Source organism: Streptopelia decaocto (assembly GCF_964273445.1).
Source record: "Streptopelia decaocto genome assembly, chromosome: 10".
NCBI lineage: Eukaryota > Metazoa > Chordata > Aves > Columbiformes > Columbidae > Streptopelia > Streptopelia decaocto.
The window spans coordinates 6,851,617-6,875,585 of NC_138665.1; the positions used below are offsets into that span (position 1 = coordinate 6,851,617).

General features: G+C 36.0%; 1 protein-coding gene across 1 annotated transcript in view; it reads left to right on the forward strand.

Moving 5' to 3' along the window:
* The window catches only part of LOC309444301 (connector enhancer of kinase suppressor of ras 2-like), a gene marked incomplete at its 5' end in the record, with an annotated part of 168,646 nt that overhangs the window by 116,032 nt on the left and 28,645 nt on the right, over nucleotides 1–23,969 (forward strand). Inside the window, 5 exons of the mRNA XM_082061999.1 lie at nucleotides 5,079–5,212; nucleotides 5,310–5,515; nucleotides 9,657–9,743; nucleotides 10,805–11,058; nucleotides 20,887–20,921. Of these exons, the coding sequence (XP_081918125.1) occupies nucleotides 5,079–5,212; nucleotides 5,310–5,515; nucleotides 9,657–9,743; nucleotides 10,805–11,058; nucleotides 20,887–20,921 (716 nt within the window). The remainder of the gene's footprint in view (nucleotides 1–5,078; nucleotides 5,213–5,309; nucleotides 5,516–9,656; nucleotides 9,744–10,804; nucleotides 11,059–20,886; nucleotides 20,922–23,969) is intronic.

Genomic DNA, 23,969 nt, shown 5'->3' on the forward strand with positions numbered 1-23,969 from the left:
ATCACTCCTTGCTCTCGCTCTGCTTCTCGGGGAGATGCAGAACTCTTCAGATTTCTCCCTCAGAAGTGTTCAGGAATAACATTCCTCTCTCTAGCAGACGATTGTGAACTTCACATGAAGCCTCCAGTGGCAGCAAAATGCGTTTTCATTTGCAACAGGGCTTTCATAGAGATCCTCTCATTATATTAGTACATTAAAGAGTCATAATTCACAAGCAGCGCTAGTTCTGGAAATTTTGTCAGTGTGAAAACCCTATGTACTGTATACATGGCATGGCACTTTGAAGAAAACATGCCAGTCTTTGTCATGGTAGATAAGTGAAAGTGCACTAAGCTATTTTTGTGGGATTATCAACAGTTTCTAATTTTGTGATGTGTCCTCTCCTGATGACCCAGGACACAAGAGCCTTTGATCATCAAAGGATGCTGTGTCTTTCTCACTAGGGTGAGGAATCTAAATAAAAATATAAATCACCTTGGAAAACAAAAAAGCGTTGCCAGTGTTACTTCTTAACAGCAGATTTTGTAATAAGATGTTGAAAACCAACTTCAGGTCTTTTTTAACATCTTTAGGTGGTCTTTAGTCTTCATGCGGAGGTAAGCTCAAGTATTAGGACCTGGATATATTTCAGGATGCAGTTTTTTGTTTTGCCTGTTTCCTGCAGTTCTCACCTGGACCTAGTATTATTTATTATTCTCATTAATGACTTGGAACTAGCATGATTAAATTTCAAGATGATACCAAAGCTTGTGTTTCCTGGACAGCTGACATAACAGCTTGGTGCTGCTGAAAGCAGTGATCTCACTTCCCTCTCCCTGCTCTTGGCTGTGGAATGTCCTCGCCTTTGACTTTGGCACTTTTTAGACTCTCTAGTTTAATTCACTGAATTGGTAGGAAGACTTCTGGTTTTATTTATTTTTGTTTGTTTGTTTTTCTGGAATTTTCTACTGCTAAAGGATTCAATTGGCTCTCAGGGAACAGAGGCCATCAGAGGCTATCGACAGATTATCAGAAATAAGCAGAATACAGTCAGAAGGTTTTGTAGTTACGCAAAAGTAACCAGTTGTATGAATGCAGGGTATAGAATGACCAGTTAAGCAACAACCTGTGGAAAAAATCTCAGTTAAAGAAGCTGAAAACTATTCAGCAAATGTCACCAAAAAAAGGAGAATGTATATAGATGTGTTACATTTCATGGTTTGTTACATATATGGATATGTATATATTGCTCCACGTGTTATTCCTCATGGTGCATATATATATATATGGATATTTATATGGATACACGTAACACATAATGAAAAATAACACATGCAGAGCAATTCTTCCATTCTGATTTAGTGTTGGTGAAAAAACACAACAAAAGCAGTACATAAACAGGGAAGGAACAAAGGAAGTAGGGCCTAAGAACTTGAAATTCAGAGGCCAGAAATATTATTTGTTAATTCAGGTTAGTGCACAGCAGGAACTTTTAAAATCAAGTTGTCATGTTTTCTGTTCTTGCTTAAGACACTTATAGGTGTTATTAATATTTTCCCCACAATAATTATGTTTAAAATTATACCACATAGTTAATTTATGAATCATTAATTATATAGAATCTGTGAATCCTTATAAAATTTATTTCTTGGTCTTATTGTAGTATTCCTTTGCTGTAGTTTCCCTTGATGCTTAATTAACAACAGCAGAATGTTATTATAACATATGCTGAACATACAATTATCTTTCATTGAGGCATCACGTCAGTTGTACCATTTTCTCATTTTGTCTCTAGCTGGCATTATGTGATATTAGATGGCTATTTTCATTTTTAAACTCTATGATTATCTTCCCACTCAATATAAAATGGTTCTTTCATCTGCAATGGCAAATAGTGCTCTGTTTTTCATAAAAGTGAGCAGATCAGATAATTCATTCACACAAAATACAACATTTATTGTATTTTTTTTTCTTTTTATTTGCAGAAATTTTCTAATCAAGATAATCCTTCCTGTTACAACTACTTGCTCCAGAACATTAAACTTTTTAAAATTCAGCTTGAGATATAGAATCTTTCAGGTGATATGACTAGTAAAGCTTATGTCAAGAGTGACAATTTTATAATAATTCTTATGTAATAGAAAATACTTTTTATGTTCTGCAAGTTTATAAGTATATTCGGAATAATTCTAGCTAAGTAGCTCATTTCAGATTTTGAAAACCATATGGATTTGGGGAGATGTTGCTTTGTACAGGAAGGAAATTCTGTAGCGTTATCAGAATGGATGCTTGTAGAGCGAAAAAAGGAAAATAACAAGTTGGCATATACCACTTCTCTTATGCCACTCAAGTTAGGTCGTGGTTCATCGTTCAGGTACTGTACCCCCATAGAATTGCTCAGATGAACTCTGAAATTATGTGCTGCCCATTTACTTCACTATCTTGATGGAGAAAAATCTTGGGCAAGGAAAGACTTGTTACACCTCAGCCAAAGAAAATGCAGCAGTTGTGTCTTGTTCTCTGAAGTGTCTTGGAGGAGAAGGTGAACAGTCCTTTCCTTTTTCTCTTCATGCCACTCATGCTTTCAGTGACTTCTGTCATATTCACACGTATTTCACTGTGTTCTCTTGTATTTACACATCAAAAAAGGTATAGGTGTCAAGTTTCCAAAAGTAAATGTACCTGCTGTTCCACAGCACAGCTATACCTATTTGTATTATTGAACATTTAGTTTTTCTGAGCAGCTTGTCCAAGAAGCAATTAGTCAACTCTATCACCAGCATGAACGAAACTATTCTGAGAAAAAATACACACTGTAGGAATCTATAGGGTGAAACGCAGTTACAAAGCCCTATTTTCCCTTACCGCAGGCAACCCATGTAGAAGAGTATCACCCGTGTGTTTTCTGTGAATTCACCCATCAGGGGAATTCTGGAGGTTGAGTTTATTCCTTCAAGGGAGAAAGCAGAGACTCGGTTTCCCACCCTTAATCTTCATACCCTCCCCAAAGGTGAGGGATGTCCATGTTCAGGCCTCTCATTGCTGCACCATTGAGCTTCTCCAGCCTCCTGCACCTTGATCTGCTGCTTTTTGTAGGATGCACGGCAGCCATATGTTTACAGTTTTGAGCAGCACTTTTAAAACAGATACAATATTTAATTATTCCGCATATTTGCCAAACGCACACTCAGAATCGCAGCAATGTGTTTTGTTTCTGAAACAGTTTGAATTTTTCTGTTTGGCAAACAACTGTTTCTGAGTGTTGAATGTTATCTCTCATTTTTATTCTGACATCTCAGTGTTGCTTAATCATTTTACTGATAATTAGGTATTCTCATTAAAAACTTTGGATAATGTACAGCAGGTGCCTGAAGTGTCGCTTTTCAGAAGTCCTCTATCAACAAATGTGTTTTCCTTGAGATTTCTTTCAACTGTGCATGTATTTGCACAAACTTCAGCGAACATTTGTTTGTACACACACAAAGCATAATCAGTTTAAGTAATTTTAATGGATTTGAAATGTACGACTTCCAGAACTGGCTACGGCTAATTGGTAGTCCTGGTTGGGATTATATTTACTGTTTATTAAAGCTACATTTCTGGATTTTGTATGATATTTAAATAATGTTATTAAACTGATGTTTTAGTAATATGAAAAGACCCCTGTGCTATTTTGCAGATACCCAAACCCACTGAAATTCCATGTCTGATATCACAGGCGTGTCTAGAGCTCAGAGTGAGGGAATACACCTGTGCTATATTCACTCTGAGCTCCAGAACATATAATTCCAGCAAATGTAACTCTTCTCTGCATGATGATTCAGATGGGGTGCGTCCATTGAGAAAGGAATAGAAACAGGTATTGTTCCAAAGACGTAATGGCCAGAAAATTCTCAGAAAGCACTGAAGATGGGTATTTTTCACAGAGAACGCAGAGAACATAAGTAAAGCTGAGAGGGAGAAGGCAGGAGACGGCTTATCCGAGAGCAGCCATGCAGTGCTATATTTTCTTAAAAGCTTGTAGCCCTTATACAGGAAAAGTGAACTTTGAGAGCACCCGTTTTGGTAAACTCAGCGGGTTGCCCTTTGAAAAGGTGAGAAGAAGAGCTGGTATTGCCTTGGGGAGGAAGGGAGGAGGAACTCTTGGACCATTGTTTTTCAAATGTATTTATTGTGAAATAGTGGGAGATGGATGAATTACAGTAAGCTTAGAAAAACCCAAGTATAATGCTTGTCTTCAGAAAGCGGAAACGCAAGAGCCAGGGAATTACAAGTCAGTCACTTAGTATGCACAAACAGTTTGCGAGTACTTGGAAGATAAGAAGTGAGTGAAAACAACATGAATTTATTATGAGGAAATTATTAAACAGATTTAATGCTCTTATGTGAGCAGTTAAACTGGCCTGATAGATAGGAGAGAAGCTGTATATCTTACTCTGATATTAATACCTTTTCTCAAGATGTTCTCACAAGTATGGCATAGAGAATTAAGGACATGGGGAAACTGAGATTGAATGGGTAGAGAATTACTGGATAATTTGCCTAACAAACAGCTCTTAATGATCTCCTATCAAATAAAGGATGTATTATTCAACAGATAGGTGATACATATGGTTTTGTTCCATGTTTTCCTGGCAACCTGAAGGGTTTGCTTACTGAATTATAACAAATCTTCTACTGAAACCAACATTATGGTCATGAGCACTTCGATTCAGTGCAAGTATTTCAGAGTTCTGTAATTAATTTTTGTATGAATGGTATTTAATAGTGGATGTCCTTACTCCTTACATAAGTGATTTTCTGCATTGATTAAAAATCTGATTTTGATTCAGAGTCTCAGATCTTTCAATCAAATGGCTTTTAAATTAAGTTCACTGCTGGTATTTCATCAGTTTCTTTCATAGCTAGTCCTGAACTCTTTGGTAAAACAGAGTTTAAGTAGACATCTTTTTGGAAGAAACTTCAGTATTCTGAAAAAATGACTAATCCAAAAAAAAAAAGGGATCAAGATTCCTAAAACTATGGACATTAACTTTGTTGTTACTAGTAGCACAGAAAACATTAATTTATTCTTCATATGCCTTTTTTTTTTTCCCCAGCCTGTAATTCCAACCAGTCCAACAAGCAGTTCTACAACACCAACAAGCACGATGGGCATATCCTCAAAAGTGGAGAACTCTGCGCTCCAGGATGTTTTCATTCTGTCTCCTATGTCAGGACTTTATGGCCCCAGGTATTTACATCCTAATGAACTTGAGGTTTTGAAAAACACTTTAGCTGGATCATAAAATGGTTCATTTCTCCATAATCTTCTGGCTCGCTGTTTTTAGGGATGAAATTGGAATAATGTCTTGTGATGACATCAGCAAATTTGGGAAGTCTGGAATGAAAGGCTCTGAGTCTCCAAGCTATTTTCTGGAGCATGAAAGTGGGAAATACTACACCTTAATTGAAGGTGAAGGCCACCCTGTGGGCTCTGAGTATGAGAGAAGCCGAGCTACAGGAGTGCGGAGAAGAGAAAAAACACCCACTCACGGTAGGCTTGCTTGCTTTAACATTTTTTAATTGATGGAATTTACAAATTGTGCTATCAATACTGCGAAATCCTCAAATATTCTTCATTTGACCATGGTCTGTTGGCTCTGAATACTAGACAAAATTTTTCTGTGAAGGAGTAATTAGTATAATAGCAAGCTCACATTCAGGATCAGGAGTGTGTAAGTTATTTATAGATTTATTCTGCAGTGCATACTTAAAATTTTGAATGATAATCAAGTTAATATTATTTGGATATCTAGCATCTTGATTGACTCGATTTCATTCACAAGCTCTTGGAAATTATCCTAGTTGCAATGATCTGGACTGTTAAACTTTAATGGGGGACCTGAAAAGACTTACAGGTAGTATAGAAGTACCTATAAAGATGTAAGACCCTCCAAAATTCAGTGCTGTACTAAACGGATATAACTACATGAGTAGTATCTTACTATGCATTTGTTAATACTAGAAATATATATGTCAAAATCTTAGAATGGGGGCTGCTTAAATATAAAAGATGCCATTAAAACAATAAAAAACTCTGGTTTTATAGATAAATTTCATGTGTATGTAAGTGTATATCGGTGTACAGATATACCAACCTGTGTGCTTCCATATATGTATCTAGAGTAAGTTATAAAAGGTATTACTGAAAATTAATTGATTTTCTTTCTCATCTGTTAAAACTGTTTTATTTGGTGAATTTTAGAACACTACTACTGAAACACAGCAGTTTACTCTCCATATATTTGTGGCGGTCTTATTTTCAAAGTAGTAAGTTATTTTTTTTTATAGTTTACAGGCTCAAGATAAAAAATTCTTTAAAAAAACCAAAAAAAACCCAACAACTAATTATATCTGATTTTGAAAATGGCATTTTTCCTGAACCTCAGAGAAAGCAATGACTCTTCCTTCTGATCCTAACCTTCTGTATGTGTAGGCTTCATCTTTTGGGATGTATATGAATATGTGTGATGCCATCACTCGGTACTTCATTCACCTACTCTGAGACTAAGAGTGTTCTTTCCTTTCTCCGATTTTCATTAAAAAAATTCCTAAATTTTTTTTGCCTTTGCTATCCAGGAAAGGGAAAACCACAAGCTCAGAGCAGTAAAGAAAATTGTGCCTGTGAAGAGCACAGGTAATAAACACACGCTGCAGTTCAAAGGAGATAATAGCAAAGGCAGTTACAGTGGAAGATCCAATAACAGCTGAAATGGAACACGGCTGGGGAAAAAAATATCTTTAAGCACTGCAGGCACTGATTCTGTCTGTCTGCCAGGGAAGCGGTCTCTGGTGCAGGATTTGATACCATGGATGTTATTAGATGTAGTTTCCTGTGACTCTTTCAGTCGTTAGTACTTCGAGATGATGCGGCTTTCTCTTCCCTGCTCTCAGACTGGGGAGTTCTCACCACCGTAAATGTTAGGAGAGGGCAACCAATGGTCCCAGATACCAAAACAGCTTTTGACGATTAAGACATACAAGCATTTTCCTCTGTCAATAAACATTTGCTGAGGTTTTCTCATCATATGTGAGATATCTATTGTACAGTTCGCATGAGCTGCCTGAGTTAAGGTTTCGACTGAGATCAGCTGAGGAGTGGCAGTTCAGTGATTTCTTCTGCTGTTTCAAGCACTGAGAGGTTAGAATTCAAGTCTGAAAACATGATGGCCGCAAGGATATTTCAAATTATGTCAAGCTGTAGTGATAGAGAGTGATAATCTGTCTTAGCTGGGTTTTCCCAACAAAGGACATCCAACTCACCAAGTGTTGGTCTGGTGTTGTCCTCCTAGTAGTTTGAAAGAAATCTTTGCTTAACTTCATCAAATAAACTCAACTTTTTTCCTGTCTTAGTATTTTGCTAACTACAGATGGATTTATGGTAAAAAAATGGCAAAACCTCAGTTGTAAGATGGGCAGGATCATTTAAATCAGAATAGGGAAATTTTAACAGAGCTTTGTTATTTGTAGGATATTTTTAGTAGCTTGTACAGCCGTATGCTTGAAAGACTTGTAACACTGGAGAGTAGGATTCCATCTTAAGACTAGTAATATTCAGTCTTTATCTCCCTGACATAATTTTATAATAAAATTAGAATGAAAGATAAATCTTAACTGTGATTAAAATTGGAGCCAGATGGATGTATTTGGCTTGCTTTCATATATTTATGCTGCATGATGACTTAAAATGTTTGGCTCTGTGCCTGAGCCCAGTAATATGCAAGAGTTTCTCATGTTTGATAGACGGATCAGAATTTCTGTAACTGAAAATCTAGAAGGAATTAGATTTTAAAGTCTTAGGAAAATGCCTTTGTTTCAAAAACAGTTGTTAAACTGGAATATTTTCAACTACAGCGTAAATTAATCTGTCAATTAACAGACTTGAAAATCCAAATTCTGTTCTAGAAAAAATAAAATCTTCTGCACTTTTTGACTTAGAGACGTATATTCGAACAATCAAAGTGACAATATGTCTTTGGTGGAAAGAGAGGATTTATGATCTATCCAATAAACTCGTATGTGATGCTGGAACGAGACAGCAAGGGCACAGTGAAGGAAAGAAAACTTTCGGAGTCTTTCACGGCTGATCAGACGCTTTCATTATTAGTTGGACTCATGCAAACCACAGTTCAGAAATTCCTGCCATGGACTTACCAGAATTAAAATGATTGTTAGAAACCAGATTCTGTTGCAGCTGGTAGGTAGATGGATACTCAGGCAGATGAGATCCTCAGTATTAATAATATATGCAAAATGCAAAGAGGCAAATAAAAAGTACATTTTCTCAAACCATTTGTCAAAATTATGCTTGTATCATTGCTGCATTTCATCTCTTTGCAGAAATACTGCTAAGTTTTGTTGTTTATCTTCATTTGTTATGTGCATCCTTATTTTCATATTTTTCTGTTTTGTTTTGGGTTTTTTTATTTTTAATTTATAAACTTGTTTCTCATTCTTTTCCATATTACTGATTCTTCTTTTCGTTTGATTTGTTGGGGATTTTTCTTAAACAATATTGAGCTTCTAAGACCGAATTCGATATCAGGAGTTGAATAATACATTTATAGTACTTTCAGCTGTTAGGCAGAGTGGGAAACTTACATATATTTTCCATCCAGTTAGTTATTCTTCCAGTTTTCAGAAAATAATGTTATCCAGAAGCACACTTGTCTTATATACCTGTTTGCTCTTAAATCCTCCTAACATTTTAGTAGCTAAAAAGCTTCTATTTTGGAAAAATAGTGAATTAAAAAAACTATATTAGCATACAAATGATCACAGAAAATACTTTGTCACTCTAATCAACCTGGGGAAATCGATAATGAAAAAGAAACTCTTGTTCACATCTAAATTATATAATTATCCTAGAAATGGTATCGAACTACTTAAAAAAAATGCTTGAATGCTAAAGAAATACACTAAATTTAGTCAGCTGGCACATGGAAAAAGGAATCTCTGGCTTTATGGGTCAGACAGAATTTAACCCACAATCCAGAGGGTGCGTTTCTGTGTTTTCTGACAATAATGAACGATGACAAGGCCAAAGTGCTAGTGCTTTGTAGTCAGTTTTTTGTAGTATTTCTGATTTAATGGCCTACAACCATGTTCTCCTGACCCTGTAGGAGCAAATGCATACTGCACATTCGTATCTTGCAGCCAACAGTGCCATAAAATCATATTCATTAAAACTTTGGTGTCCGAATCTTCTTTTTGGTTGTTGTTACCAAACTACACTCCATGTTTTCTTTTTAAGGCATTTGAAATTAATGTTTCTTGAAACCATGAGATTCCCTCATTACTCTACCACGTGATTTTTGAGGTCAGATAGGTCTTACTGTTTAACTGAGGGATATGTGATGTTTTATTAATATTAATATTAATAATATTTATAGTTTTACTAAAGCATACTAGTCCATTTAAAAAGTGCGTGTTAATTCCAAAACGTGTTTAATGAGTGAGCAAGTTTTTACAGGACAGAGTTGAAAAATAAATCCGTAATCTGCTATACAATAACAAGTAACTTCACCCAAGTCAGTGGTACTTTCCTTCAGATCAGTATAGTGAAGAGGGGAATCTGGCATACATGATGTTTAATTGATCCTGAATGATATTGTTTCATCTTGAATTGTTTCCAGGAGATTTAAGGCCTGTTTCTATGCCTACTGAGTACAGCTGGATAGGGGAGTCAAAGGAACAAAACATGTACAAGAGGGGAAGCAGAGGTGAGTATTTTTTTCTTCTCTGCTGTTCTCTAAGGTTTTTTTTATTTGCTACTTAAGCATGAAAAGATCATCACAGGAACCCAATCTATTTTTCTCGAGTGCCACGGAGAATATAAAAGAGCCCGTTTACTATCTGCTTTTTTGTGTTTCTATTTCTGAAACATTAAAAAGTTTATTATTATAAAGAAACATAAACTTCAAGGGAAGAGGGACTTAAAATGTTCAGACATACCTTAATAGCAATCAGCTTTTAATCTTCACAGTTCTAGAAAACAATAAGTGATGTTGTAGATGTAAGATGATGGCCTTTGAGACACATTTTGATTGGTATGGGTGAATATTTGAAACCAGAGTCAGCAATTGTACTGTCACTGTTCAGACCAGCAGTCCTGATCATTTCTATTGATTCCAGTGGGAATTACGAACTTTGGAAGAAGCATGGTGATAGCAAAGTTCCTTCTCTCCTTTTTTCCCCCTCTTCTAGAAAGCGATTATAAGAATATTCTTTGAATATCCAAATATGTTGAGTATTACGCCACCTGTTAAAGATTCTTAAATACTATTTTTCAGAATCTTTCAGGCACATTGTGGGTAGCTGAGAGGAGTTCAACCTGACTTCTTATAATACGACAAAATTGAATGATACTCTTGAAAATTAATACAGGATTTTAAACTTTTTCAGTAATCTTCCCTTCCAAGAGAAAATTAATTTCATTTAAGGCACAAGTCTTTTCTGGTGTATTACAAATCTTTTGATTTTTCAGTGCAAGCCCTCACAATTCACTTGACTATTTCCAGTTTAACTGTTCCAGCTGATGATCTTTGACCTTTCACTGAAACTTTTGGCTGTATTTCTATTTTCTTTGTTACATAAGCCATACAATGTGGACTAGTTTCACATTATCTGTCACACAAGGACCTGGTTATGCATCATTGTCTTTCCTGGGCCCAGATAAAGTGGGGAATGAACAAAACTGACAATAAAGATGCAGCCCAAATGGTTCTCTGTTTGTTTCCTTATACTAATATTTCTTTTTTCTTTCTTTTCCCTCCAACAACTGACTCTGAGAATTCACTCCTGCGGTATCTGAGTGATGACAAGATACTGGTTATCCAAGAAGAACCTTTGACACAAAAAGACAACAAAAGGGACACAGGTCGTAGGTCAAGAAAAAAGGGCAAAAACACAAGTAATCCAAACTACCCTATTAGTCCATCTGTGTTGACATCTACTATTAATGTTAGGCTTGAACCTGGACAGCAAGATGTCTTGAATTTCTCACTCGCAGAAAACAATACAGTTCCACTTTATCACGTAAGTACATAACAAAAAACCTTATCTACAAAGTACATGGGAAAACACTAAAGTGTTTTCCTTTTAGGATTGATACAAGTATAAAGGCACATTCTTGTACTTCGTGTTTTAATGTTGCATTTTATAGTCCAAGAAAGTTGCTTAATGTCAGTATCATGATTAGCTTTCACATAAAACCAGTCTAAACAGAATAGAAAAATGCAAAACAACCACCATTTGCTATGAGATGTTTTAAGCAAAATAGTGCTCTTAATTACTCATTCTCACTGAGTTTAGTTTAATTTTACCATTCTTCTTTCAAAGGTTCATAAGGATCTCTTACTCATCCTTTGGTAATAATTAATTATAGATTAGTTTATGTGCTTTAATATTTCCACTTCAATCACTATGTCTTATAAAAATAGACAAGCTTAATGGAGTTACTGTTTATTTCAATTGCAATACCAAGGCTACAAGCTAGTAATGTGAATTTGTTAATACATTTGGACTAATATTTTGGACTAATTTAACACCTGGAGTTCATTAAGAAATCACTGAATTGAATCAGATCTGCTGTCCTTCTAACCTACAATGACTAAAGTCATAACTTCAGAGGAAAGTATAAGGAGTCAGATGTTGGGTAACAATCTCATCAAAGGAGTCAGAAGTTGATAGTCCTGAAGTGGACATTCTTTCAAAAATAAAAATGGCAGTTCTCTTGAAGATTATGCGCCACATTTTCACCATGATTGCAGAACTGAAGTTATATTACCTTGTATGATTTCCATTCTGTCACATGAGCTTTGTGTTCTGTATAGCAGTTTGCAAATCACTCTGTACAGAAAAACAAGTTGTTGCACATTGTAGAAATATTATTTGGTCTCAAAAGGCAATTTTAAGTTACTTTTGTCAACTGTTTTCTGATTGTAGCTTACAGTGACTAGGAGCAGTTCTTCATTCTGTGGCTTTCCTAGTATATTAAAAAAAATGCAACTATCTGAAACAGATATGATAAATATGAATTCTAAGATGATATTGTATGATAATAAATATGAAAAAGAACCTAATGACATAATCTGCCAACTGTAAACAGCCTGAAGGAAATGCAGGAAACCCGAACAATGCAATATCATGGGAGGATGCTGCAACATGGGTAGACCAACATGCAGTGGTTGGTCAACCCAAAAAGTCAGTCCATTACCTGTTGCAGAAACTCTATTGTAATGTGCAGTAATTACAGAGGAGGACATGTGTAAAGTGATTATTCATGGACTGACAGAGTAGTATAAGTTCTTTATCACCACAAATTTTCTGAACAACATTAGAGACAGACCTTTGCCGTCCTTCAGGAGTCAGTCATAGGAATCGGAATGTCTCAGGCACTTAGTCAACTGCCTCTGAATATACAAGAGGAACTGAGTTGACAAATGTACAATAGTTGCTGACAGAGGTTTTGAGGGTTCTTGCCAGTACAGAATCATTTGTATTAACATCTTTCCACTTTGAATACTGAAAGAATTCTGTAAAGTAAAGCAAAAAATTGTTTGGCATATCTATCCTGAAAGATAGCTACTCAGAATGAAAATGTTAAATATCAAAGACTATTTAACGGTACTTTGATATCCAAAAGGAAGAGCAAAATAACAGTTGTGTTCCTAGGTAGAAACTTAGGTTTTAAGTTGATAATTTCATTTCTCTAATACCTAAAGGCATTATCAGGACTTTCATGAGCATTCCAATATATTTAATTTGGATAATGTGATCTTATCGTATCAAGAATTCATTCTACAGCAAGACTAAGGTTAATCAAAAGAAGATCCTTCAAAACTTCACCTAGCCAAATTACCATAAACCAGCTTTTGCTGCTTTTGTATTTTATATATATATATATATATATATATATTTTTTTTTTTTTTTTTTCCTGAGGCCAGCTTACCTTTCCTTGCTTTTCTAGTCTGTGTTTTGTTTTCTCAGCTGTCTGGAGGCAGCACTGTCTGGGTTGGTTTTGTTGTTGTTTTCCATGGAAGACAAAACTGCAGAACAGTTATAATCAAATTTCCATTAATTCCTATATGCTTAACACATGCCCAGAACAACTTTTGGATATAGATCTAAATTTAAACCCAGGTAAATGCTTTGGAAAGTGGAGATCATGATGTTAAATAGCATCTTAATCAGCTTAACTAAAGGGAAAGCCATAGTATCTTGTAAACACACAAGTACACACAAGTAGGGCATGATGGAAGGAGAAATTGAGAAACAGAGTGTCACTTAGCCATTGCTTTATTTTCGAAGTGTACTTACACAAATGCATACCAAAAAAAAGGTACTTACTTAACAGTAGTTTAAATTACCAGACACAGACATAAGAAGTTTTAGAAAATTGGTAATTGCATAGATTCACCACTAGATTAATGCTTTGGAAGGAATGTTAATTTGGAACCTAAAATTAAACCATTAGACTGATTTCATAAGTTGCTGTGAGGATGCAGATTTACTATATAAAATGGATATTGAGGTAATGCAATATTGGCAGCATGCCCAGGATATAAAATGATGCATCAAGCTATGTTGCAGTCAAGAAACACTGCCCCTTTTCAGGATATGTTTGTAACTCTAAGTTAATTGATATGCAGTTCTGTGATGTGTGTCAGAATCTGAGGAAGAATCAATTACAATTAACAAGGCTGTTACAATGAATTATGAATTAACAAAGTATTTCTCACAACATGACTTCCTATGTTTACCAATGCTTCACTTCTGAAGTGATATTGTTTACCAGATTAAGCATAAAAATTGAGGTGTATGTAAATATCACAAAAGTTATATCCACTGTACATTGCTGAAATAGACTATTGGAATAGGCTCTGGGCTTACAGGAATGGAGTTAAAATCTGAATATGTTTTTATTTTGTATTGCCAGAGCTCATTCTGAAAAAGTTAACTTATCAAGTAAGACTCCTGCACAGTAGACCAGATTTACAGGAGCAATTTTTCATTCTGCATTTTTCCCCATAAAACAAAACACAAAATGCTTGAATACAAAACACTTTCCTTTAAACTGGTGCTCCAGATATTTAAAAACTCCAGCAAACTGTGTTTTCTGCTGCTCAGTTACAGTTTGCGCTATGGGAAGCAGCTTCTGTCTAAAAGGAATATTGGAGCTCTTATTCCAGACCCCGTCTGAAAATCCACAATGTTGAGCTTTGCGGTTTTACTGCCTCAGATTTGCACGAGTTTCTGAAGCTCTGAAATTTAATTTACCGGCTACTACATTAAATTCTCAAATAAGATAATGATCTCTCATCTGGTTTTACTTGGCAATAAATGTTCTGGGCCTATTATCTATAAAGTAATTGGGTATCTTGTTTTGTAGTATCATATATTAAGAAATTGGATTATAAACTATTGAATCTTTTTTTTTTTTTTCTGAATTAGAATTCAGTGTGTAGAACAGACTTAATTTTTAATGAATTTTAAGATAGATTCTTTCATTTGGATAACTCCCTACATAGTAAAAAAGAAATAAATAATGGCTGCTTTAGGGTAGTCATTGAGAATGTTATGGCAGCAGTCACTTTTTATTTTAAAGATTACTTGAAGCACTGTAGTAGTTTAGGTTTAGTCATCGTTTCACAACACTTGTTTAACTTGCTTTTTATTTTCTTCCTGCTGCTGCCAGGAAGTTGCTAATGGATGCCTTTTAGCCCAGAGTGATGGAAATGCTATTTAAATGTTCTTGGAGCTGCAGAAGGCAGCTTGACAAACGACATAACGTTTAATGGTACATGCTGAGAACTAAAATGTGTGCAAAACCAATATAGGTCTGGTTTTTCTGTAATACATGCATGCTGGGATGTGCCAGATGTTCCAGACACTTTTCTGGGATGATAAGCAATCTGAGGACTACTGTGATAAGTAAAATAATTAAGATAGTCTGGGGCAATCATATGTATTCAGTTCCATAGAACTGAAGGAGTCGTCTTATTGCCAATTTTGTAGGAAAAGTGTTCGTATTTTATCTTCCTTCCTGGTTTTGCAGGAAGAAACAAAACTGTGCTGTCAAGGATGAGAATTACTTTCTTGAGAGTTTTATTTCCTTTCTCAGTTGCCGAATAAATTATATCTTTGCTTTTTATTTATGTACCTGTAATACGGCAAAGCTTCTTTCCCTACCTTGCAGGTATGTTGAAAAATCACTCTGAGGATGATTATGTGGAATCTAGCTGCTCAGAAGAGCTAATAGAAGTCTTTCTAGCTTCTGTAGCTTCAAAGTGATTCTGTTTGATTATATTGATTATAAGTCTATTTTGCATTTCTACTGTGCCATAAGTGTCTACATGTATCTAGCTAGGACTGTAAGACAAAGTCCTCCATAGCAATGTCCAGTAATATATTTCTTTACAGTTCTGTTCAGACATGATTCTCAAAACTAAACTCTTCATTAATCTCTAAATAGTTCAACAGGGAAATGGTATTTTACAGTACAAGTGAAAATAAAGGGAAATAAACCATGGCTGTCGTTGGTTTCTATGAATGACACTTATTTGCAGTAAGGAGAAGCAAGAAGGCAATTGGATTTGTGTTGGGTTTTAGTCTTGAGCAATTCATTCCATAAAGTAAGTTCTGTCATATACTAAAAAGTTTTGCCTGCGAGTTCCACTGCACTAAGGAAGTGAAATTACCATCAAATCTGAACTTTTAGTACCCTTTCTAGTCAGCCTATTATGCATAATGAAAACCATGTATAGGCTCTTTAAGTTAGACTCAATTTAGCTCAAGTGTCTGCACAGTACAAACCAACGCTGGTTTCAGATGTACCTTTTCAGATCCAGAAGCACCCTAGAAATCAGTTGAGCTTAGTTCTGAAATATTATAATACTATATTTATATACTATATATGTATTTAATACTGTGCTGCACCTGGATGAGGGTGCGGTGGGTCCATCAGTCCCTGCAGAGCGCTGTGCAGCTCAGCCCAGGTGCAGCATCTCCGTTACTGTTGTGGACCTGTTTGGGTTGCAGTTGCACAGGATTTTGGGAGAGATCCTGGAATTTAGTGTTGAACAGCCTGCAGTGGTCAGGGCTGAGGTATTTGTACTGCCCTGTGACACCCACTTCAGCCATTCAACCCTGACACAAGCTGCTTGTTTCCAAAGCGTTGGGCTACCTTGTTTGTTTTGAATTCTTTAAACTGATAGTTATATTAGGATGCTTTACAGCAAAGCAAGTAGGAGGCTTTTGGATGTAACATTTTTCCAAAAATGGAACTTCCATTTTTAAAAAATGTTGCTGCTTTCTTTGTTACCTGCTGTGTGCTAACATAATGTACACAACGTACCACACGATTAAAAATTCTGCGTGGAGATTTTCCTTCTGTCATTAGCTAATTTTCTCACTTGTCATCTTGTTTTTTTCAGCATAAAAACTGAGTACCTCTGAACTATACATGGATGCAGCTTGCATGAGATTATTTCCTGTCTCTATTATCTCTCCCTTCAACGAGAGTGGAAGAAAAACCTCAAAGGCTGCTTTCATTTTTAGCTGAGCACAATAATTTTGCAAGTGTATTTGATGGGTTAAACTTCAGCTCACTGAGCTAGAGAGAAAAGTAAAGCCCCTGGCAGCAAGGCGCCTGTTTCACTTTTGAACACACATAATGTAAGGAAATGCTCAGGATAATGAATATGTGAGTTAAGGAAGCAGGAGAAGAAATCACTTTTGTAGGGAATTCAACATCTGAGTATAAAAGAAGACAGTATTTTGTAACAAAGGTAAAAAAAATCTTTTTTGTATCTGAATTAAAGACATATGTCAATGGAATTACTAGATTGCATTTGACCATTGAGATTACAAAGTTTCAAAATCAAACTATTCTAGTCTCTTCCATCAGTAAGCAACAAATAAACAATGAGTTTTGAATGTTTTCACACTATTTCTGCAGTTCAGCCTTCTTTTGTTTTCTGTGACTTATGTGTTTTCTTTACTTCTTTGGAGAAAATACTTCTTTTTATTATGAAATCCTGACTCAAGGAAACAACACTTTGTTGTTAGAAATTTCAGTTAAATAGCAGTTTCTACAGAATTTGCTTTGGGAGGAGATCATCAGATCTGCTTGTTAGACTGCATAGGCCTTATTGTCCTTTCGTTTCTACTTGTGTAAGTCAGAAGTAGATCCACTAAAATCCCTAGAGCTACATAAATGTGAGGCTGACTCTAAAGAAGGCTGATAGGTGCCAGTGACCTGAATTTCACAGAATTTGTGCTTTATAGACTGTGACAGCATGACAAGACTTGTGCCTCCTGAGCCTCCCACATGTCTACTAGTCATGAAAGTGGCCTTTTAGTAAGATGAAGTTTTATTCTGGGATCAAGGATACAGCGTTTTCCCTTAACGGGAACATAACACTGTTGAGAAGCACCCGCTCAAATAAAACATTTATAGGATTGCTGAAATTGCAGATAATCTACTTCATATAAGTCACTGTCGGTGTTGTATCTGTGCATATAATTACAATTGCACAAGGGAATTAATTAGAGCTATATTGACACATGTATAGAAATGTCAGTGTTTGGGTTTTTTCCATATACACTATTACAAATCCTATTATAAGGTTGGTATTTCAAGCCGGGAACTAGATTGTACTTCAATGATAGCTTCTTTGGGGATAAAAATTCAGTCAAGTATAAAGTCATACATATGTATGTGTACGTAAATCTGTAGTAATCCCTAGTGTCCATACTGGTAATAATATGTAAGTCATTAATGAGTTGGTCAGGAGCAGAGATTCTGTCTTAATAAATTACATATTGATAAAAAAGGTCATAAATATGTTTGGTTGCTAGCATTGTAATTATATTTAAAATCTTTCAAGTACTTATATCAGCTGTTTTCTCCATCTCTGTATTCATACAGATATTCTTCTTTGCTCTCTTCTAAGTGCAGTGAACTAATAATCAGTTACAATTTGCATAATTTATGACTAGGTAAAAACTCATACTTTTTCCCAGTATTGTAGAACCATTGCAAAATTTCCCTAGTACAGACTACTCTTTAGTTAACTAGATTCAATTTTTCAATATCTTTGAAAACTAGTGCTCATCAATGCAAAAAAACTAGTGGTGTTGAAAGAAAGACCTCTAAAGCAACTCCATGTTTTGTGAACAGAAGCACATTTCACTCTGGTATGTCTTTTTCAGTCTAATATATGCGAGTTCACAATAGCCAAACAGTTGTTTATAGTTGTACTAATGGAATATATCTGATCAAAAGGAATCTCAGAACCATGATCCAAGGTGATTGGCCCTGATATAACTGTTCTTTGTGTGTTTGGAAGGAAATCAGTAACTGGGCTAGTTATGTAGTGGTATCAAAAATGTGCTACAGGTGATGAAAAGATGATGGCCAGCCCAGTGTGAACAGCTTTGTCCCATTTGGGAGAGACAGTGAATAGACCCTGATGTGGAAAACACTTTGCTTTTACTTCGGGAGCAGAAAAGAAAGGCTTCTCCTAATTAAGAAATAGAATGGGAAACACTTGAACTGACTGAATTATTTTTTCCCACTTTTAGTTGCTAAAATTAGAAACACTAGAAGGCAGAGGGATAGGAAACGAAAACCTTTGAGCCCTCTAGTATGAATAAATGTTATTTTTATGACAGTGTCATGGGTAGTTCTGCTGTCAAAGTTCTTTTACTTGGTTGGCCACACAATATTTTCTAGGCTGTCCACAGAATTTTCAGGGATGATCAGATTGGTTCATTCATATCTCATAGTGCACTGACAGCAGCAGAAATTTGACATTTATGCAGCATTTTACTGAAGCTCTTCAAACAGATATTTTGCTGTAGGTGTATGCTGTTATCTCCTACAGTCTGCTTCAAGAAAATATGAATATTTCTACATGGTATATTTTCATTTTTGTAGGTTCTTTAGACTAGATTTCAGTGTATTCTAAGGGGGATTAAGTTGTTTATAGCTCTCAGGAAAGCCTGTTATAGTTTTGTGTACTCAGTTACTCAACGGGGAGCTCCTACCTTTGCCTGGTTTCAGCAAAGTATGTAAGAGAACTCCCTGCTTTTATGTGTAGGGACAAAATTTCATTACTTTTCACCAGCTAAGTTTTCTTATTTGGATGGTGACAACCTTTGATACTCTTATTTGCTAGGATATTTTAGCTGAATTAATTCCCAGAACAAGTAAAAGATTGTTTGTTTGTTTGTTTTAGTAGTAAATAGTATTTAATGCAGCAACAAGAGTTACTTGTAAAATATGTAGCGTCCTAGTTCTTATGGCAGGTAAGAGACGGGAAAGCCTATCGAAGTTAAAACTTTTAAGTGTGCTCCATTTATGTGGTGTTGTGGATGGTTTTGCCGTGACATGTTCTCTGGCCTGTGTGTGGGTTGAGTGTGGCAACGTTTTATTCAGAACACAAGAACATCACAGAACATACCAGCTGCAAAATCGGGCAGAGCGCTCACTATTCTTCATTTTCAGCCCGAGGATCATTACAATAATCATTATGAAACCTCGTGTACTGATTTTAGTAATCCACTTTTGACTAGGTCTAGACTGTCAGTACCTCCATGTGCTTGATGGTTTGGAAAGAAATCTTTGCCCTTAATAATCCTAGTGTGTGTTCAACATGTTCCAGTGGCAGGCTGATTCTCCTTTGGATACAAGGAACATTTTTGATAATGGGAATGCTTAAGAGAAAAGAAGAATAAGTAGTTGTGTAGAGCAACATGGTCCTGCTCTGGGGGCAATGTCTTTCTGATCTTAGGTTGGATAACTAGTCTAATCATATCAGATGCAAGCAGGTAACAAACAAGGCTCCTCAGATGTTTTAATATTACTGTAGTATCATCAATCTCTTCCAAAGTTGTTATTTTTTCTGAGGGTAACTTGATCATTAAGGGTTCAGGTTTTTTTGCCTGCTTCAAATGGCAAATCATCTGCTACCTATAGTAGAAAGGGTGTGGTAAAGATGATAAATGATTCTGTGTGCAGACACAACAGGGGATATGCGAAGGAAGGAGGTGGCAAATAGTGTATTTGTCCCCTGAATGTTTTACAGCGTTCTGAGAAACACGTGGTGCTAGAACATCCCTGCACTGCAGCCGTGTGGCTGCCGGATCCAGCAGACTTCCTGCCTGCAACGCCTGCAACGTGCACTTTGTGCCCCGAGTCATGTGTGATTAGACATCCCACAGGACGGCTAAAGTTGTGAGATTAACACACACACATTATGCTTCCAAAAAACAATCTGTGTCCTATCTGATTATTCAGAAAGCATGTAGTCAAAGATTTTTCAAGTGCAGGTTTCTGTGTTTATAAACAAATACACATGAAACCTCAGAGGAATAACCAGTGTAGCATCTCAAGTTAAGTAAAGCTATTTAAGTTTGGTATTAAAGAAAGTTTTGAAAACAGGCTCATCATTGCTCTTAAAATCCTCTGTAATTCATTCTTATGAAATTCTGTATTCTATATTGTAATATTTGTCCTTTACACTTCAAAAGACTCCCTTTCAAATATTAACATTTTTGCAACCATTGACATTCTAACAAATTTTTAGCTCCCTTCTTATCTTAAACGGCTTTGATCACAATTATCCAGCAGCTGAAACCGTAAGTGCAGATGTAAGTTGCTTTAAATATGATATTGATTGTGAAAGAACATTTAGTTAGAAATTGAAACAAATTTTCCATTTCCTTTTCCTTAGAGGCACAGAATGATTGCTGTGGTTTACGCCTGTGACTTCTTTCGCTGCAGACACTGCTCCGTTGAGTGCACGAAGGAAGTATAGTCTTGAGTCGTGCTTAACACTATTTGTTTTTCTTCTACAGAGAGCAGGGGAAACAGTCAGTGGAGATACTGAAAGGTAATTATTTCTGTTATTCTGTATGTAAATATATACATTATCTATGAATTACATTCGCTTGTTTACTTTTAGAAATGTAGTTGCAGTATTTGAGGAATAAATTTTCAGTGTTCAGTGATACTAGCTTTAATTACATTTAGTAAATGCCATATCTTTCATTCGCTAGCGTCAAATATAAATAAAGATTACAAAGGTTGAAAAAATATTTCAGATATAACTTCATTAAAAATTACGGGGGAAGGGGAATTATACTACTTCAAAGTAGATGATGTTTTCCCCCATTTCTTTTCCTTTACTTTTAAAATTTAGTATTTCACGATCACTGAGTGTGAAAAGTATAATGCATGTCTAGCATGATCTTTTGGAAATGACAGGCACAATTTTTCAATGAACATCTATGTGCTAATTCAGTCTGTACAAAAGTTACTGTTTATTTGTCGCTGCTAATTGACAAATACTAAGAATGAGGGCTTCAGTTTGTCCCTTGCAGTTGAATTTAATCAACTAATTCTAATGAAGAAAATAGTGATTTTGCCTTTCTTTCCTTTGCAGTTTATCTGATGAAGTATGCTCCTATTCTAGTTGCATCCAATAAGTCATATTAAAAGAATAAGTTTGAAATAACAGATACTTGGGTATCATAGAACATCATAATTTAGCCTAATTTGAATCTGTTAATATGGCTAATTGTTCTTTTTTACATCTTTTCATCCTCTATATGGCCTAAACCTATTTAAGAAGCTAAAGCATGCACTAAATGTAAAATAATTAATTACAGTTCGAGTGCTTCCACCGAAGGATTTACATTAGATAATGATTTTTTTTCAGTGGTATAAATACCACTTCATTACAGCTACAAGTCTTAGGTACAACAACATTAGCTGCTGATCACCAAGCACAAGTCAGTTTGTACCTCATTTTTCAGGATTCTCAGCATTTTGAGCTCTTACATCGCAGTTCATTTAAAAGGCAGTTGTAAGTCAGAATTTAGGGGTGTTTCCACAAGCGCAGGGTGCTGTGCGTGTTTCAAATGGCATTTGGCAGAACCAAGTAGCGCTGCTATCGCAGGCCAAAGTGAGCTAAAGATGGAGTCAAAAATAGTTTTTCTAGGGCAAAATTCTACTTCATCTTATAAAAGACAGGCTTGTCTCTCCATTGCCATCATTGTAGTAGTTCATTACTTCATCCTCCATTAACTCAACTAAAAATTGATTCTTATTTTTGCAATGAAGTATAGTCCTGCTTGGTGTTGAGTTCCAATTCAGAGCCAAAGCAGCATCCCCCTTGTATGGGGCAGGAGCTACGTGGGGGGAAAAAGTGTCTCATCGTCAGTCTCTTTTTTAAGCAAACAACTGGATTTCACCTTTTGGTCTTACCTCGTATATTGGAGTATTCAGCACTTTTTTCTGTAATCTTATGTCTTTGCTGTTTTCACTTAATCTCCCATCTCTGTCATGCCAGGTCCTATTGCCCCATTCTACCCTCACACTTGTTTCTCCTTGATTTTTATCACTCCCTCCCTCAGGTTTTCCTTACCCGACTTTCTGCTGCCGAAAGAAACCACAGACCCAAAAAAGTCATACTTCTCACCCTTTTTTGTCTCCCTTCTCCACACCCATAGTTTCTTGCAGTCACAAAGAAGAATTGCAGAGGAATTTTACTCTTCCCAGTGCAAAGCACGAAAAATTATTCGGAATAGGTTGCACATGCTCAGTTTGGCAGGGACGTTACCATCCAGATGGAACATCCTTGGTGGACAGGACACAAGTCTCTACTGGACATCTGCCAAGAGATGTTTTCCAGGGACATAAGGCTTGATGAAATTTTGGCAAACTTTCATAGCAAAAGGCTATTCTTTTATATCCTTTTATAGAATGACTCTCCCTTTCTTAATCCTTCTCCCACACATTTTAAATTTCAGGTCCAAAAACACGACCATATTATATCTTTTCAATACATTGAAAAATGTTTCTAAAAGAGGCAGAATTATTACCTCTTGCTCCTAATAACCTTATTTCAAGTGGCTTAAGTGACCTAAAATCAAAATATTTCAGCGTGCAATCATCTGAGATGGGCACTGGTAGAAAGTTTTAATCACATATAGTTTGGTTGTGGGGAGCTGGAGACAAACTCTTTAGATAGATTCACATATTTGGATGAAATAGCTTTATCTGCATTAACTGTACAGTTGACTGTGCAATTTCCATGACATAATTTCATCCCTTTTTTTTTTTTTTAGAGAAAAAAAAAAAGCCTAAAACCAGAAGAAAGTTGCTTCTTGCACATAGTAGAATGTGCCACAAGCTGCAGGGAATAGTTGCCAAAAACACTAGCAGCTGCGTGAGGAACTTGAGACTACAGAATGTTACTATGAATATCTAGCTCTCTAAACTCTTCAAATTAGTCGAATGTAAAGCAAGTCTAGCAGGTTTTTTTTCAGCCTTGAACAGAACAAAAGCCGGGTATTTCTGCATCACAACACTTGTTTCTTCCGCACTCCTTTGGCACATCCACATCACGTGTTTGGCCCAGCGCTATGCACAGGGCTGGACTTTCACCATCCGTGCACCCTCGATATAAGATACTGTCCATTCACATGGTAAACTCTGCCTCTGTCTGCCGAACACAGAAAATCCGAGCTCTACTTTTCATCACTCTTGTGGCTGGAAGAGTGGGGCAGCCACGGGCAGGTTGTGACTCTTCACTTCTGAGCGGGCGTCACGATTTTGGAAATTACACTCTGCAACTGGGAGTAGAATCACTAAATATATGTGTGTGCGTGTGTGTGTGTGTGTTCTGAGGCTCTAGGAAAGTAAACTAAATTAAACACTTCCTGAAGAAACAGCTGATTTATTTTCCTTTTTTTATCAGAAGCGGTTTACCCTCTTTGTTATCGTTTCACAAATGAGAAAGTGGTGATGGGCACTGGACATGTAGTGGTTACTGCAGCTTTTCTGCAAACAAACATCTGACTATATGTTTAGCTGTGTTCGCTGTACTTTTTCATCTTCATTTTACTTTAGGAGAAGTTTTTTTTCTAGTATTAAG